Below are 19,027 nucleotides of genomic sequence, written 5' to 3'. Positions count from 1 at the left end.
TGTCTCTTTCGAGAAAATGCCTGCCCTTTATCAGTCGATAATTGCCGGTTGAAACGTTTTTAACACCCTTGTCTGTTGTAGAGATTTTAACTGAAATTGCTCTGACCAGTAGTCATTTCAAATGCAGGTCTCTGGTCGGTTAAATGACCCAAGTCAGCCACGCCTTTGTTTTTGTTTACATACGAGAGTTTCGGTATTACTTGTACGTGGACCGTGTCTACACGAAAGAGATCATTGCGAAACTGCTTAAGGTAATTAAAAAGATCTCAAGTAATACAATTTTCATAATTTCTATGGCACTGTAAATTGCGGAGGCTGACTAGGGTCCTTTAACCGCGTTCAGGCCCTTTCTTGAGGTTGTGATTCCTTCAGTTTGATCGATGACTTTACTTATTAAAGACGTTATCTGATCTTAGAACAATTGATGTGATAATTCAAGCCTTCAGTGTCCTGTACTGGCAACTTCTGTGGAGAGAACGTTGAACAAATCAGCAAAAAATTCTAACCTTTGTAAACCTTTCGTGTGGAACGTCCCATTTTTGCATCTTGCAATGGAACAAAATGTTGCGCGTTCGTTACTTGCAGGAGATTTTAATACGATAATTTCTAACGGGTGGGTTGCAAATCTGACTCCTGTTTGCGAACAAAAAATTGCAAACGTGTGACATTCCCTCTGTACCTTGCAGTCGACATCGTTGCGTTACAAGTTGCAAGGAAAGTTGTCTCGTGTAACATGCCCTTGATGTTTGGCACAGGCAATAATCTACGTACACTTTTAAAAACAAAGGGCCCTCAGGACAGGGTTTGGGACGTTAAAACAATTTCATATCTCTTAGTTAAATCCACGTTTTCTCGTTTGTTTTTTTTTCTGGAATCGCGAAACTGGGACCTTGTTACACGAGGCAACTTGTTGCCATAAACGATGCATTGTCATTTGCCAAAATAAAAAATCACGTGTAAAATTTCATTTTTGCAACTAGGCATTGCAACAAAATGTTGCTTTGCGAATTTTATCATTCTATCCATTGACAGCAAGATGCTGCGTGAAACTTGTCAATCACAACATCCGCTTTTTTTAAATGGGGCAATCAGAGGGAGGACTACAACTAGAGGGAGGTTTCAATTAAGAATTTCCAGCGGGCATCCCAGTAATTATAAGTGTGCGAAGAAAAATTGAGCGTGTGTGGCACCTCCCACCCTTTAAAACTAATATTGTACCTCATAATTGATGCAGAAGTCGTCCTTATAAGTAAATTCTTGTTCAGTAAACTGTACTGGAACCCGTACTGAAACAAAAATAAGCACAAGTAAGTTTCGTGAAAGAGAGTTATTCAATTTCCCAGGCAAATAAACGTAAGTGAAGAATTATTCCTTACCTGAAAATCTAAATCCGCCTGTACATATCAAGTCTGTGCAATAGTCTGGAAACCTAGAACCTGGAGGATAAATTAACACCTATATAGTCAGATATAGCTCAATATATTCACGAACATGCAGCGAAAAAATTCAAGCTAAAAGCTGAAATATACGAACTCTTTGGTCATGTGAGTTGAATTGTGTCAAAATGCAGACGCGAAAGATGTATGCTGATGATATTGAGTAATAACTACATGTATATTACAATGTCCAGTGTTGAGCCATAAGTACGAATTCCCTACATATTTGAAATACAAAACAGAGCGAGACTATTGTGAAGTATCTTTAAACATTTTTTTTTCCTCCACCTCCTTCTAGTCCAGTATATAAATTCTTCTTCCGAGCCCGGTATAGGGGTTGAACCCATCCGCAAGAAGGGAGAGTTTCTTCTCGCGCCTGGTCTCAACTCCTATAAAGGACGCGGAAGAAAGAGCTCAGGGACTGGACAAGTGACTCCTTCGTGCGAGGTGATTTCTGCGCATGTGTGGGTGCACGTCCAGCCCGCTAACAGGCACTACTAGGTCAGCACTGTTAGGTCGATGGATCAATATAAAATTCAAAGATTTTGATACTATAATTGAGTTTTTGTCGCAATTTTGGAATTCACATTACGAAAATTCAACGTTCGCGTGATTGGTTGAATAAACATTTCTTGTTACCTGAAAATCTGAATTCATCGTCATAAGTAATGTCTGTGCACTGCACTGGAAACCTCACAGACTCTGAGGAGAAAATTACCGATAAATAGTTGGTTACTTGTTTTTCCACACACCGATATAATACGCAAGTACATACCGCTTATTGCTCGTGACATAGAATGTTGAAACAAAGGATACCTACAGATCTAAAAAACCAGAAAAAAATATTTAATTTTTTAATGTCTTTGGAAGAAATAGGCACCGATTTGTAACTTAGAAAAAAACCCTGCATCAATTAACATACTTAAAAAAAAAATCGAGTAATTTTGAAGTTGGTGTAACTACAAACTGCCTTACAATCTGCATTTCAAATCCTAAATCGGCTTTTAAGTTTAATAATTTAATTAAGATAAAATAAGGTGCTCCTTGCTGTCAAAATGTGGCAATCAATTATATGCAATAAGTATAACTCACCAAAACTGAATATGATAGTTTGAAATAATAAACATCTCAGGCAGATTTTGCCACCACATAGTGTGTTAGGCCCACCCGAGGGACATACGAGAAGAAAAGGCCATACAATATTCGGCTATGATCATACCTTCATCGCTGTGTTCTACAGGTGTACGATTATTTGTCTTATTCCGTCCAAGAACGACCATAATGTGTTGGTATACAAGAAAAATACACAAATAAAGCCACTCTACCATGATATGTCAAATCTTGAAAAATTTATAGTTAAACTTTTTTCATTTGAAGCCGAAATTTTCTTTTGTAGGTGCAAGATGTGTTTATATTTGTGTGCGTTCTCTTGCCGCGTGGGTGAGCAAATCCGTTTATACTTGTTAAAACCACACAATTTATTTTTAATCAAGATATACGAGACCATACTCAAGAAAGAAAAATTCTCTCATGTCTCTGAGGCAAACATGACAATTTTCTATATTTGGTATGTGCGGCTTTCTTTATATCAAAATACTTAAGGCATTCAGGAGAGTAAACATGAAAACACAACAATTTTGCCCAGTGGATCAATCATTTAATGTTACCTTTAAACTACACGTAATTTGCTAAAAGAAAATGCCAAATTTTGTAGCCATCGAATAAGCCTGAAGGTTTTCTCTGTTCTGTTGGGTGAATGCGATTTTAGCATGGGAAAACTTGTTTGGAAACTGTTTGTTACGCCCACTGGCAACCGAAAGTTTAACGAATGTTTTCGTTAGGAGTTGACAATTTTTCGAATGCCGACGATGCTAAAGTCGTGGGATCGATACTTAATTTATATCGCGGATATAGCTTTTACTTTCCATTTTAATTTATAGATCATCCATGCACGCAAGCAGCAATGTTTGTTTGGTACACGATCACAAAATTGCAAAAAATAACTCTTATTATGCCCTGTAGCCAATTGCCACGCGAAAAATGGTAGCTTTTTGGTAGTTACGGATTGTGATTAAATTCTAATGTCTCTCATTCGTCCTTCTGAAGGATACTATATATAGAGAAACCTTTTCAGTTTGGGGGTTTTCATGATAAGCTTTCGATGGATGGGTGGTGTGCATTCTCGATTGCGGAACATCTTCACTGAAACCAGAAATATACCCCTTTTCACACTTATAGGCTAAAATCGGTACTCTATCTTAGACTAGAAGTAGTATTATGTCGCAAATTTTAATTTCAAGGTACTGTCTCAAAGTTTAAATTGGGTAGGATCATACCCCATTTCTGAGGCAAAGACTGTAAACCATGGACTGTAAAACCATGCCATTTGAATTGAAACATACCAGCCCAACTAAAATAGAACATGACATTACCAAGTAAGTATGACGCAACCTGGACTCACATTAATTTATTCTTGATCGGCAAGACAGCGTGTCTGCTGTTCGTTTGGCCCGGGAAAACTGTTTGTAGTAAAAAACAGGAAAAAGCGCCCAACTGCAACGAAAACAACAGTCGCATACTAAACTGATGACCAGAATTTTTTAAATGCCGACGCCAATATAGCAACCGTTTAATTAGTCTGATATTTCGTTAATATTGCAACCTTAAATTGTGAACACGCGAGGGGAAACCTTGTTACTTAATTAATTTTTTTTTCCAGAACCATTCATTTTTGACGCTTGATATTTTAAAATTTGCTCGTACGACAGATCGTGTTTTGACGAATGCTGTTATAGCTATGAAAGTTGTAATTCTTTTGACAAGTGACAGAACCTGTGACCTGTGACAGACCAATCGAACGCACGTTTCGTATAGGTTGCGTTAATACAGATGCTAATTAAATACCTTGGCTAGTTTTTACATTTTTAACTCAGAAAAGAGTTATAGTGAGCTTAGTGAATTTCACTCCTTCCCTCCTTCCCTAGATGCGTGTTAAACATAGGTACGCAATACGTGCAAGTGTTCTTAGGTCTCTAGAGAATTAGACCTATTCTCTGATGACCTACATTTCTAGTTACATTACCAGCCGAAATATTGTATTAATGTCAGTTTTACTTGAAATAGACCAAAACTTAATTTTTCCAATGATATTATTATTTTGCCTAACCTTCACAAAAAAAAAAGAAAACAAAAAGAAAGAAATCAATTTGCGACGGATGGGAACTCTATCTCTTTACCTTTATGCAAACACGTGTGATATATACACCCCTAATATATTAGAACTCCTGTTTAAAGACTATCAGATAAAAATGTTGTGAATCTGTATTTTTGTTAGACTAACGGTTATCTCTTCATGCGAGTGGATGTTAAATAAGAGTGAACTTAAATTCGATCATGATTAAAAAAAATCGAGAAGAGCTTACGGTTAACATTCCCAATGTTTTTGCCTTCGAAAGATCTGCTGCCAATTCCTAATTTTGTGGTATTTGGCATTCCAGGGATTAGTTCATTCAAGAAAAGCTAAATTGTTCTAGCTCTGCCTCCAGCATCTCTACTGTATATTTCTCTTATTTACTCCTGGATAAATCTTGTCATGAAAAGCTAACAATTTATGATAATACGACCGTCCAAACTATTGAAAGTTTGACAGAATCAGACTAGTGACGTCTCAAGGTAGTAGTTTAACACGCGGAGGTTCGTCTCTAAACTTTTCATCTTTTCAACTTTTCAAGGTTTACAACTAGTAAGTAAAGCTAACCAAATGCGAATAAATATAGTTATCATATATTTTAAAATTCGTTTCATAAATACTTCAAAGAAATGAAGAAAATTTGTTTTGAAAATGTCGTTTTGGTTCCAAAAACCAAAACAACATTTCGAGCGCCTAGAAGAACCCCATTCTGCAAAGAATGTGCAAAGCTGTGGAAGTTGGCGAAGTGTTTTTTCGTTAGTCACGGAATCCAGAAACAGTAAAAGCGCCATAAATGAATACACAACAAATAAACAAGACTATAAACTGGCCTTGTTCGATATATCGAAATTCTCTGGCTGACTCCGGGTATAAATTGGAGTAAACTTCTATATTTGGTCTGGTTTTGTTTGTGCCGAAGGCGGTACACCATGGAACTAGTACTGAATTCATTTTGTTTTAATAACTAGACTCGGACGTGACCAATTCAAATTGTCTACCCATAACAGAAATGATAGGAATGAGGTTGCGTATGTTAGCATAGACAATGCTTATATTGTTTTGGTTAATATTTAGTTTTAGTACCGTGAGATATTGTTCATTAAACTATGCCCCAGTTCGTGCGGGAAATAAACAGGTCATGTGGTGATTGGAGGTGACTTCACTTGGCCTTAAAATCAAAACGATGCGGACTGTATCCTTGTTTTGCAAAAATCTCTCGTAACTAACGTTAGTGTTACGCTATGTAATTCAAAATGCGTAACAATATGTGATGTATGTACACAAACATTTGGAGGAACAAAAACCAACCAAATATTGCTAAATAAAAGCTTAATTTGTTGTATAGCGAGCACCTCGTTAATGCGGCTTTCTCATTATAACGAAGAATTTCTTTTGGCCTGAACAGTAGTTTTGTCTTCCTGTCTTCTTTTTAACAAGCCCAGATTTTGGTGACCTATATGCGCATGCACTGGTGACCGGTTAAACAGGAATCCATTGAAGACGTTTAAAGGACCAGGAAGATCCCAGGTTCTGTACTTAGGACCTTACTATTCTAAGATTCCCACGTCCTAGCAGGAGAGTATTCACAAGTGAGCATAGCATTTGTGTTTTTAGGCTCCCTTATCATTTCGTTATTAACATCATGCATAATAAAATCAGGTTTATACTTTTATTTCTTTTAGACAGAAGTAATTTTAGTTTTGGGGTGATAAATGGTATATTGGACATTTTTCAACGAAAACGAAGAGGACGAGAAAAAAACTGCCTACAAAAAATAAAGAAACAGAAACAAGCGTCATGATACAAGATACCTGGATTGAATACAAGGTTATGGATGAAAGTTAGGAGACCGTGACTGGTTAAAAACATGATGCAATATATAATCCGTATAACGGGTGGGTGGTACGAGCACTGGATATAAAATTCTACAGATTACTAAACCTAAAAAAGACAACAACAACAACACACTAAGATGAACTATTGGTATTCAACTTAAAAATCTTAAAATAAAAAGGGCAACATATTTATTCGAAAGTGAACAAAAAACGAATAAGTATTAACAAAGTTTTTTTAAGGAAATGAAGAAGCGTTGAATACTCGGAAAAAAGATTTTCCGAGTTCCCCCAACGGGAGTCGAACCCATGACCTTCCAGAATACCGGTTGGATGCTCTAACCACTGAGCTGTGGGAGACTCATGTTGAGCGAGGTACTAGGTTCTTATGCGTAACACATGTCCTGCTAACTGCAAGCTCAAATATGCCCAAATGATGAATGTGGATAAATGTAAAGTGAAATGGCAACTTGGATAAAGTGAAAGTAAATGAAGAAGCGTTCTTAAGTTGAATACTCGTGGTGAGCGCTCACCACGAGTCTCCCATAGCTCAGTGGTTAGAGCATCCAACCGGTATTCTGGAAGGTCATGGGTTCGACTCCCGTTGGGGGAACTCGGAAAATCTTTTTTCCGAGTGTTCAACTTGAGAACGCTTCTTCATTTACTTTCACTTTATCCAAGTTGCCATTTCACTTAAAAGTTTTTTTATTATACAGCAAGAAAAATAGCAAGATAATATTTAGCGCCAATATTAATCGATCAATTTTAAAACTAATTTCTGGTGCGCTGCTCCATAGAAACGAAATATCAATTCTACTCAAAAATTCCAGCATAATCCTCAGGCGTATATGTTTTTTTGGGACAATTTTAATTTTATACTTCCTAACTTAATAAAAAACATACGAGTTTGCAGCACGAATAGGGCGTAATAAATGCTCAAAATAGAAATCCGGCTCAGACATACAAATATAAAGTAATTATAATGGTTGTCATCATACATGTTTGCTTAATTCAAAAGGTCGATTAGAACTTAGATAAGCTGTCGTTCTTGAGGGTGAGGGTGAACGAGCTACCATTGTACCTTTCCCATCACAAGATTACCTTTAAAAGGCAGAAAGCCGAAAAGGTCTCAATGATCGAAGCGCACACTGGCACCTTGCTGTACCTTAAGAAATGTGCAACAACAAGTGACTTAATTCATCACCTTTTGAGCTCGAAACTGACTCAGCAAGTGATGTGGTAGATCGAGTAGTTAGTTCCAGGTCAAGTAGCTTTAGTGTCTAATCGTCAGCGGGGACTGATTTACCAGAACCCTTGTCCGGGAGACATAATCGCAGTCAAATATGGACGAAAGCGGGCAAAGATTGTGAGAGGCGATTATTTTAGCTGGGAGAATATAGTTTTTTTTTAATACAATTTTTGAATCCTGTAAATATTCTGGAAGTTATCTTGTCTGGTAGCTTTGCTAGCACCTACAAGTTTTAGTTTTCCAAAGAGTTCGAATGTTTGTTAACACTGGCAAATAAAAGAGTCGACGTTAAAAGAACCGACACAGGAATTTTTCTTCGCCAAATAAAGTGTTACCCTCCCCGCCTGTGAACAAAACAGGTTTGGACCTCGCAATTCGTAAAGAATTTACTGACGACCCTCCCCTCTGAAGCCCCGGCCTTACCTCCCCCCCCCCTCACCAATAAAAAAACGTTGCTTTCCTAAAATATCATTTTAAGACTTGCAGGAATGAAACATTGCCTAGCTTTCAATCCTAAGTTAGCGTTCAGCAAATAAACTGAGCCCAGATAAAAGTTTGCTTCCTGAAACGTACACCAAAAGCTCGCTTAAACAATCTTATTAAACAAACTCCGATGTAACAAACACCGATGTAACAAACAAGTGTTATTGAACCAGCAGTTTACTTTTATTTTTATTTTTTATTTTTTAGAAATGACTGTACACGTATCTATTTAAGTCCGGGGGAGCACTTCTTTTATTTTAGATGGGTGTGAGCCTCAAATGTTATTAATCGTATTTAAGGATAGAAATCTGATATGATTTTTTGAAACAAAAAGTACCTAACATTTTCAAAATATTCGCTTCCTCCTAATACTTCAACGGGTACTTTCTTAGTTCCACATTTAATAGACCGTACCTTTCTTGTTTTGCTAACGGTTGTGCACTACCTTTTTAACTAATAGAATTTAAAGGAATCCTATCTAATTAAGATCTGCACTGGGACCAAAAAGCAAAGGATACCCTATAATTTTAGGACTGAGAACCTGGAATTAATCTTTACCCTATCGCACGGCACATACCTATAACTTAATATATAGCTCACACATATGGATTGTTGTACCTTTCCCCCAATATGCAGACGAATTAACTACTACATGTAGTTAACACATTGTCCTAGTAAAACTAGACTAGCTTAGTATAATCGTTTCTTTTCTATGACAGAAAATGCACGACGATCTGAACACTGTTTCCATAGTCTTTCAATAATTCAGCAGATCAATGCGTGTGATAGTGAAACGGAATCTTCTAGGCTTTGAAATCCGTGAAGTTCATCAAGACTTTAGTCATGCTCTGTACATTGGACAGGAAATCTCCGCTCTGGAAGAAAATTTTTCACAAATCAGATATTAATGTAAAATGTGTAATGTAGTCTAATATGTTTAGTAGATAATGCACTGTGAGGATATGATAAGGGCTTACTTTAAAATTCTCATTTAGCTATAGACGGCATTTATGAGCAGCCTGCAATGCTACATGGAAGACGCAAAACTAATAATCTCTGAATAGAGCTGTTGTCAATTGAGTGTCGTAAAACCAAAACCAATATCTTTACTCTGTCCAACCACAGACTGAAGACACATACAACTGGCAGTGAACCAATCAAAAGTCGAAGCAAAGACATGAAGCCAGCGCGAAGCGCGGGGAAAAAACTGCGTTAGGAATTCACGGTTGGCTTTGATTTTCTTTTGATTGGTTGAGAAAGTGGCGCTAGTTTTTTAAACCAAACACTAATAGAAAACCTTTTGAAATAAATTCTAAAATGAATTTTGAAGGAGCTTGTTTATTATATTGGTCCCCCATGGAAGCTTGAACTATGCCTTTGTTTTGTTGAAAGATGATGCAATTATTTTCATGACAAGTATGTGGGTTAGCGCGCGGGCAATATACATCTAGTAATTAATTATAAAATCAGATCACTTGAAATAAATTCCTTGCCTAGCCCCTGAACAGAATTTACTTTCAATCAAGAAAAGCGAGATTCTTGGCTCCTTCCTTAAAAGCTGATCTGGTAAAGATATGCTAATTTGCGTGACAAAATGTAACAAAACGCGGACAGTCTTTTGTGGTTGTGGTTTTCCTCGATTTGATGGGCTGTCAAAGAAACTGCGCTAATTTCCATTGGACGAATCATCGCACAAAATTCTTTGTCTTCTGGAAGGAAGAACACGTTCGAGAATACGATGGACAGATTTGGGATCTTTCTGTCCACCAACCATGAGTTCGATTTCGTCGTTTGGTTTTATTGGCGGAGGAAAGGCGGCACAAGTACTTGCTAAAGGATTTTTGTCCGGCGGATAATCAAAACAGCCCTCTTTAATAAAGAGACTTGAGTGAGTTCAACAAACTGTGGTGCAATACAACGAATGATAATTAAGCCATCATGAAGGAAAGTGACTTTGTTTTCTTCGCTATAAAAGCCGAATTTTTTCTTAAAGTTTAAAGGAATGTTTTCCTGTGAATACAAGAAATAATATTAATAAATCCCGGCTTGTAACTGAGTATACAAAAAATGCTACTGGGTTGGACGGCCGGAGCGCTTCCTTACGAGCGGTGACATCTTGTACAATTTACCTTCTGGATCCTCGTGTTGTACGAGGATCCAGGATCGTCTTGGCGAATTATGAAGATAGTTGGTCTGGACCGAATCTTTTTGAAAAAAAAAAAAAAAAAAAAAAAAAAAAAAAAAAAAAAAAAAAAAAAAAAAAAAAAAAAAAAAAAAAAAAAAAAAAAAAAAAAAAAAAAAAAAAAAAAAAAAAAAAAAAAAAAAAAAAAAAAAAAAAAAAAAAAAAAAAAAAAAAAAAAAAAAAAAATTATAAAAAAAAAAAAAACCCAAATATATTTATAATCTCTACCAAGACAATTATGTGTTGGTCTGGACGGATGATCCGTCTGTTTGCCCGTATTTATACACAGACGAATTATCAGACGAACTGAAAAATGCTCGCCTAATTAAAATGCAAGTTCGTCCAGACGGATCATCCGTCTCTAGTATAAATCGGGCCATAACGCAATTGAAGGCCTAAAGTACCGCAAGTGCGCCAATAAGGTAGACTTGTAGTGATTCTCGCGCTAAAGAAAAGGCACCGGCAAAGTCATTAGCGGAAACTGTCGAAAAAGTCCTGCAATTACATTCCACTTCGAATCACGCTTCGTTTCCTACAATGCAATTAAGCTAATTAAGCTACAACTCTTTAGTAGTATTCCTAGGTAACAAACACAACATTTTCTGGCATACCACTGCATCTGTAGTCAAAATACCGTAACACGTAAAACTCAATGTCTCGTAGTAAAGTAATAATAACAAAAATTCGTTGAACAACTCTTTTTTTTAAAAAAAAAAAAATCAATTGTTTCGTGAGGATCATTAAATACTTTTCGGTGTTTTTTTTTTAACTCGTAAGGAAAGGAAATATAGCATGCATAGATGAATATTAAACTAAATGTCCTTTGGAGTGCTAAGTTAACTTAAGACAGATGTCTTTATTAGTACATGCATGCAGTGTCGATAAATATTTACCTGCTAACAATCCGTGCATGTATACATTATTACCAGGCTCTGTACACTGCACTGGGTAGCTTTCTGAAATAAAAAAAAATGCACAAATTTATAAATCCCGGCTTGTTATTGAGTAATAAGGTGGGTATCAAGTGAAAAGATATTTGTGCTAACAGAACATAACACACTGTCGCTTTTGTTTCTTTACTAAAAATGCCTATTTGAATTTTATGTTTGCTAAAAGCCTTCTTAGTCGAAGAAGAAGTTATAAAAATATGCAAAAAAAGCTACTGAGTTGGACGGCCGGAGCGCTTCCTTACGAGTGGTGACATCTTGTACAATTTACCTTCTTGATCCTCGCGTTGTACTGGCTCGTGTCCCTCAGCTCTCAAAATTTCGAGGTTTGAAATATACAAAATAGACTGAACAAGCCATTTAACGGTAAACGCCAAAACTTGAAAAATCAGTTTGAAGCAGAAGCGAAAAAATGGCATTTTCTTGAGCAGGCTCCGTGAGTTAAAAGCGCAAATGTATGTTTCTCAAGATTGTTGAGTTCACAGTTCCTCGCCGGGCGAGTAGTAAATTAAACTGAACGATACTTTAAGTCTAGTAAGACCCGCGGTAATTAAACACAGCATCCTTCAAGAGCCACTTGAAGGTCATGATGAATCATGAACAACTTGAAAGTCATCAGCCGAAACTGCATGACGAAAATATTCAACAAAATAAAACAAAATATTCAATGACGCGGAAACAACGAACGGCGCTTTGTTTGCTACAGTGTAATAACCTAAAGCTACAAAACAGTCAGAAAACGTTTTCCAGTCGATCCACGTCTGTTTCTCAGTCGACGTCATTGGTTAAGTTCTTAACAAACACAACATAATTATTCTAGCACACCATGACATCTGTAGACAAAACACCGTAATACGTAAAACTTAATGTCTCGAAGTGTTATCATGTTGACGGGACAATGAGCTAAAAATATATTGCTTTTAATATTAAAACTCTCGCGCAGAATTAACAATCAGCAGTTAACCGCAATAGCAAAGGTCAACACGAAGAGCAAAACACTCGTGTCCGAAAACTTTCGCAAGCTATGCCGCAATTTAAGGTGGCCCGCGGGTATTTATGAGGCTGAAAGTTCCCATTTTTAAGCGCGTTTTAAAACAGGAAAACGTGAAGCGATTGCTTAGATTTTTGAGAATCTGAAAGAAAAATCCTTAAATAATATAAAATGATAAAATTTATAGCGATCAAACGCGATTTGTTTAAGTTATGAGCGATTTTCGGAAGCCTTCGTTTTTAATAAAATGCGATTATTTTTAAAATGTCACGGTGAATTTTTTTGTAATTACCCCAAAACGCTGCTAAACAGTTGATGTTTACTCACAACAACTTACAGGAAAATCCACTCCGTAGATTTCCTGAACGAGCGACATCTTTATTTTGCCTTTAAAAACTGTTGTGTTATACGTCTGACTTGACCGTCGCTAAATGTGATACTTATACTAACCCAGTACCAGCCAGTTTTGAGGCTGCTGTCACCTTAATCTTGTGTGTAAAAGTTAAAAAGATCGCGTGTACACATCAAATGTTAGCAGTCAATAAAGATGGATGGTTTTCAGCCGAATTTTTGAAAATATCAAACAAATGACGTTATTTCAAATTGCGAAAAATTTGTCGATTTGTTTCGCATTTTTTTAAAGCTGCAGCTAGAACAGGATATTGCAAAGGTTTTTTGCCGAGTTTCAGCGTGTTCCTTTCATACGGTTTGAAGAATTTCGGTCGGAAAGTCAGGTACATTTGCTTTCCAAGTTCTAGTCGCTTTGTAAACCCCGCATTTCGAATAAAATTATACTGTTGTTTTCGAAGAGAGGTGTTACTTTAAAATTCCGCATGATCTTCTGCCACTTGGAAATAACACAACCTGAAATAGTTACTGCTAATATGACAATTGCCGTTCCTGCACATGTATTCCCTGATGGTAGAAGATCGTGCGGAATTTGGAACGCTACTTTGCTTTTCTTAAGTGATCATCAAAGGTCATGATATGGTAATCAAGTTCCTTCTTTGCTTTGTGTCATTGTGCGAAGGAAATAAAGTATGTTGACACTGAAAGATAAACAAATTACACGAAATGAAAATAAGTTATGTATATTTCCCATTAACTCACACTTATAACTGCAACGAAACGGTAGTAGAGACCTTAAGTAACGAGAAAGGAGAAGAAAAACACTATTTTTTTGTCCGTGGCTTTACTGCACACACGACATATTTTTTTAAAAAACAGCAGTTTGAATGGCATACCTAAAAAAAAACTTAAGTTCAGTATGGGTTCTCACGCGCATAATTGATGAAGCGGTTGAAACGGAAGTGTCCTGAAATTGTGCGCTCCTTAAAAACTGTAGCTTGTGGCATGCCTGAGAACTAACTTGGTGTAGCTACGCGCATTGACCACTATAAACAACATTAACATTTCTCCAGAAACGAGACATAAATTTTGGTGTATTTTTAATGAGCTCACACGTAAGATATAAATTGAACCATCATGACAGTCACAATATTTTCTTATTTTTCTGATGTACAAAATTACTTTCAAATTGAAAGACAGGGCCGTAACTTAACTAACAAGAGGCAAGACGAGTTTCAGAGCTTCTACATTTTAAAATGTTCTAGAGAGCATGTCCCATAAACCCCGTGCAAGCTCTTGCCTCGTCTATGGCAAAGGTCTGGTTACGGCGCAGAAAGAAGCCTAAAAATGTCAAAGAAGTAATGATGAACCTAAAATACACAAGGATAGTTAAGACTAAGCAAGATTTCCGACGGATTACGAACAATCAACTTGAAAACAAATCGATTTTGAAGTCAGGTTCGAAGATTAATACAATTTACCTCCTTGGTCCTCGTGTTCTACTGGCTCTTGACAGTCAGCCTTCCGTGAGAGACACTCGTGTTTGTAAATGTACCGAAAACACCCACCAAGCCACGCAGCCATCGACACCAAAACTTCAAAAAGCAGTTTGAAGCAAAAGCGAATGACAGTGAACGGCATTTTCATGAGCATGTTATGGACGGGATGAAATGTGCAGTTTTACGTCTTCAGACTTAGGTAGACGTTTACAGTCCTTTGAATGGAATGAAAAAAATTGCCGTAACAAGGTACTATTGCAATTATATAGCCTCCTACGCAGATACGCTTACATTAGGAGCGGTTATAATTTTACCAGACACGTCAATGCACTTATGATGTTGGAACGTAATGATTAAACGGCTAGAGTCGCCAATGTAGCATGAACGTAACACCTGGGACCAGGCTATTTTTTAATTTTTTCCGCGTTCTTTTTCACTATTTACCATTCGCTATCCGTGCAGTAACTACAGCAGAACAACAAGAACAATCCTGCTAATTGCTTTGAGTAAAAAAGAAATATAGGGTCAATATAATCGCGTCAGCAAAACCAAAACTGAAAAACGAAAAGAAAAAGAAAACAAAGTGTTCTAAAGACCTTGCAAAAATGAGCCCAGAGTGGTCGAGTCAGGTAAGACTCGGTTATTTCAAGTCAGCCGTCAAGCGTTGGCATTGCACGAACACGAAGTAAAGTTAACAGGGCCGATGTCACTCAGTTTTAGTCGCGTGCGAGCAAGGAAGGTCGGATATTAAGCTAATAAAAACAAATAGGTCCAAGAGGGGCGAAAACAAGCAACTCAGGCAATAGAACAATGAAAATAGAGAATATTTCCCCTGGTGCAAATCAAATACGTGTTGTGGGCATTGTTTGGCCAGGCGGCAAGATCGAGACGTAATACGATATAATAGGTACTTGAGTGCATGAGAACCGTTTGTCATTCGACTGTTTTTAAGAAAACAATTAAAAGGTACGTAAATTTCTGTTACTTTTAATTACAGGTTTTCTAAATATACCCAAAGAGCAGAGGCAGAGCGGTGATTACAGTGCGGTCGATGATTAGTAATGAGGGTTAAAAGCGTACAAGTAGTGTTTCACAACCCTGATTAATTTTGCTTTGATTGATTTGATCATACTTTGAAGAGGGGAATTGCTATAAAAACCAGGCAAACTTCAAAGAGCAAACAAAGATGCTAAGATACATGTTTGAAGGTCCACGACCTTGCACAACCTGCTGTGTCATGTTTACGCTGAAACACGTAATAGTAATCTAGGCCAGAAAACGAACAAAACCGTATACCCGGGCATATAACAGAGCATTTTGCCGGGCTTCATGATTTTATACACATCTGTGCAAAAAATTGTAATTGCGCGCTGGTTAAAATTAGTGAAAAATACCGTAAAATGCCGGTTGTAAGTTTATTCAACTTTGTAAGCAGCTTATAAGCGGGGTTTTGCTTGTGAATTTGTTCCTTTCTCCATTAACGTTGTCATTTATGAAAGGGGTCTGGAAAGGGGTGTAAATACCACCAAATGTCACAACCAGATATTCCGTTTATCTGTGGTTTATTTTCATGCTGTAGTACTGTACATAGTTTGTCACTCAAAACGGTGAACCTTTTTTTCAGCTAAAACAGATGCAGTTGTCAAATTAATTTCTTTACCAGTGGGCCACTGGTTTGTCGCCAGGTAACCATCGTTAGTTGAGAGCAATTTGTCAATTATGAGCAATCTGTCGGTTCTCCACTAAACTACTGGCCGTTTGGCAGTTTTCAGTCGGATGGAGTGAAATGAAAATGAGTTCTCAATTAAAATTTGGATGTATTTGCTAGCTGGCTTCGATGCTGAAACCTTTAGTCATTTGTCTGATGTCTCTTTCGAGAAAATGCCTGCCCTTTATCAGTCGATGGCTACCGGTTGAAACGTTTTTAAGACCCTTGTCTGTTGTAGAGATTTCAACTGAAATTGCGATGTTAAGGGACAATCTATTTGTTAGAAGCTAACAATGAGGTAGAGACGCAATTTTTTGGTAAATAAAATAAATTTTGAGGCCTTCCGATAAATAGAAGTTGTTGTTTTTTTCCAGTTGGCAGTCTCGTTGTAGTAAAGCAGACACAGCTTGTATTCTAGCTTAAATTTTAGTCTAGTTGTCCTTTTGCTGTTAAAGGACAAACCGTCAAAGTTAAAATGCCACTGACATTTAAAGTTGAATGGTGAGGTAAGAAGCTATTTCGTTAGCTCAACCAGTATTCATTTCAAATGCAGGTCTTTTGTCGGTAATCACTTAAAGGACCCTAGTCAGCCACGCCTTTGCTTTGGTTTACATACATAGTTTCCGTATTACTTGTACGCGAAATAGATCACTGTGAAACTGCTAAAGGTAATTAAACAGATTTCAAGTAACACAACTTACAGCAATACAATAAAATTTCGCTTCATCGTACAATTATAATTTCTATGGCATGGAAAATGAGGAGGCTGACTAGGGTCCTTTAACCTCGTCCAGGCCCTCTTACAGCTGCGATTCCTTCAGTTTGATCGATGAATTTACTTATAAAAGACGTTATCTGGTCTTGGGACAATTGATGTGATAATTCAAGCCTTGAGTGTGCTGTACTGGCAACTTCTGTGGAGAGAAAATTGAAAAAATCAGCAATAAATTCTAACCTTTTTAAACCTTTCATGTGGAACGTCCCGTTTTTGCAACTTGCAATGGAACAAAATGTTGCGCGTCCGTTACTCGCAGGAGATTTTAATACGATAATTTCTAACGGGTGGGTTGCAAATCTGGCTCCTGTTTACGAACAAAAAATTGCAAACGTATGATATGACATCGTTGCGTTACAAGTTGCAAGGAAAATTGTCTGGCGTAACATGCCCTAACCTGAGTATCAGGCCTTCCTTAGAAAAGCCTGATACTCAGGCTAAACATGCCCTTAATGTTTGGCACAGGCAATAATTTACGTACACTTTATTAAAGAAAAAAAAAACAAAGGTCCCTCAGATCAGGGTTTGGTACGTTAAAACAATTTCAAAATATCTAAGTTAAATCCACTTTTCCTCGATTAATTTCTAGAATCTCGAAAATTAGGGCCTTGTTACAAGAACCAAATTGTCATTTGCCAAAAAATTCAAGTGTAACAAAATGTTGCTTTTCAAATTGTAAGAAAAGTACATTATTCTATCCATTCTTGACTATGGGTAGGTTTCAATTGAGAATTTCCAGCGGACAAGTTAGCAACTGTGCAAAGAAAAAGTGTGGGCTTGTTTCACCCCCCCCCCCCCCCCCTGTAAATTCTTGCAGTGTTTTTCAGTCGATTATCGTTGCGTTGCCACTTGCAAGAAAAATTGCGTTGTGCAACTTAGCCTTTTAAACTCTCAAAATACAGCTCCCAATTTTTGCGAAGTCAAGTACGCGCGTAAATTGGTAAGAATACAGCTAGAAGCAATACAGAAGAAGTACTAAAGAGGCAGCATTACTAACCAGACAGTGAGGAAAAGTTATGAAAAGGAATGGCATACATTTATTTCTACAAAATACTGTAGTGGGGCAGCTCTCGTAAGCCGCTTGCAATTCTATTGGTCCTCTACTGGAGCATTTGCTATTGTTTTTTTGGGCTCACAGCATTGTTTCTAATGTTTGGTCAATTGTACATTTTAGGAACGAGTAGCGAACTAATTAACTATGGCGCTACCCAATTGCAAAACCACAACAAAAAGACGTTTTTGTTATGTGATGATCTGACCTGCGGCACGTGGTATTGGTTAAATAAAAGCATTTCTGAGTTTTAAAACTAATGTTTTACCTCATAATTGATGCAGAAGTCGTCCCCATTAGCAAAATCTTGTTCAGTAAACTGTATTGGGAGCCGTACTGAAATAAAAATTAGAACGAGTAAATTTCGTGGAAGACAGGTTTTTTAATTTCTCAGGCAAATAAACGCAAGAAAAGAATTATTCCTTACCTGAAAATCTAAATACGTCCGTACATATCAAGTCTGTGCAATGGACTGAAAACATAGGACCTGAAGGAAAAATTAGCACATATATGGTCAGATATAGGTCGATATATTTCTCGAAATGCAGCAAAAAAAAATCAAGCTGAAAGCTGAAATATACGTTTGATAGGAACTCTTTGGTCGTGTGAGTTGAATTGTGTCAAACTGCGGTCGCGAAAGATGCATGTTGATGATATTGAGTAATAACTATATCACAATGTCTAGTGTCGAGCCATAAGTACGAATTCCCTACATATTTGAAATACAAACCAGAGCGAGACTATTGTAAAGTATCTTTGAACGTTTTTTTTATTCTCTCCTCCGCCTCCTTCTAGTCCAGTCCCTGAACTCTACCTTCCGCTTCCAGTATAGAAGCTGAACCCATCTGCGAGAAGAGAGAGTTTCTTCTCTCTCCTGGGCTCAACCACTATAACGGACGTGAAAGAGAGAATTCAGGGACTGGACTAGCCTCGTTTGTGATCATGAGAGGAGATTTTTGGGCATGCTTGGGTGCACGTCCACCTCACTAACAAACAGGCACTACTAGGTCGGCACTGCTAGGTCGATGGAACAATATAAAAATTAATTCGAAGATTTTGATACTAAAATTGGGTTTTTGTTGCAATCTTGGAATCTACATTTCTTGTTACCTGAAAATCTGAATCCATCGTTATAAGTGATGTCTGTGCACTGCACTGGAATCCTCACAGACTCTGGAGAGAAAATTGCCGATAAAAAGTTATTTTTTTTTTCACACACCGATAAATACATGCCGCTAATTTTGCTTGCGCCAAAGAACGGTGAAGCAAAGGATATCAACAAATGTCTTTGGAAGAAATAGACACCGATTTTCTTAACTGAGAAAAACACTCTATC

General features: G+C 37.2%; 1 protein-coding gene across 2 annotated transcripts; it reads right to left on the bottom strand.

Annotated features, from left to right (window-relative positions):
• Positions 1-372: 372 nt before the first annotated feature.
• Positions 373-19,027, bottom strand: LOC144654476 (uncharacterized). 2 transcript variants are annotated; one of them, XM_078514634.1, is made up of 4 exons: positions 18,802-19,027; positions 18,119-18,178; positions 1,219-1,286; positions 373-465 (listed from the first exon to the last, which is right to left on the bottom strand). In XM_078514634.1, exons 1-4 carry the CDS (start codon positions 18,920-18,922, stop codon positions 403-405), a joined length of 312 nt encoding a protein of 103 aa, XP_078370760.1. In that variant the 5' UTR covers positions 18,923-19,027; the 3' UTR covers positions 373-402. The 2 variants fall into 2 exon arrangements, with proteins under 2 accessions (XP_078370760.1, XP_078370759.1); XM_078514633.1 differs by lacking the exons at positions 373-465; positions 1,219-1,286 and adding exons at positions 16,508-16,779; positions 17,960-18,027.

The sequence above is a fragment of the Oculina patagonica genome, chromosome 5 (assembly GCF_052425735.1).
Source record: "Oculina patagonica isolate OP01 chromosome 5, crgOcupat, whole genome shotgun sequence".
NCBI classification, from domain to species: Eukaryota; Metazoa; Cnidaria; class Anthozoa; order Scleractinia; family Oculinidae; genus Oculina; species Oculina patagonica.
The sequence above is the reverse complement of the archived record's forward strand: the minus strand, read 5'-3'. Positions and strand labels throughout refer to the sequence as shown.

Excerpts from the sequence above, each read along its gene's own strand:
- LOC144654476 (XM_078514634.1), bottom strand. The coding sequence starts at position 18,922 with ATGTATTTATCGGTGTGTGAAAAAAAAAATAACTTTTTATCGGCAATT. Across the intron at positions 1,287-18,118 it reads GGACGTATTTAGATTTTCAG|TACGGGTTCCAGTACAGTTT; the intron begins GTAAGGAATAAT and ends TTTTTGTTTCAG. Across the intron at positions 466-1,218 it reads ACTTCTGCATCAATTATGAG|AAGTTGCCAGTACAGGACAC; the intron begins GTACAATATTAG and ends TTCTCTCCACAG.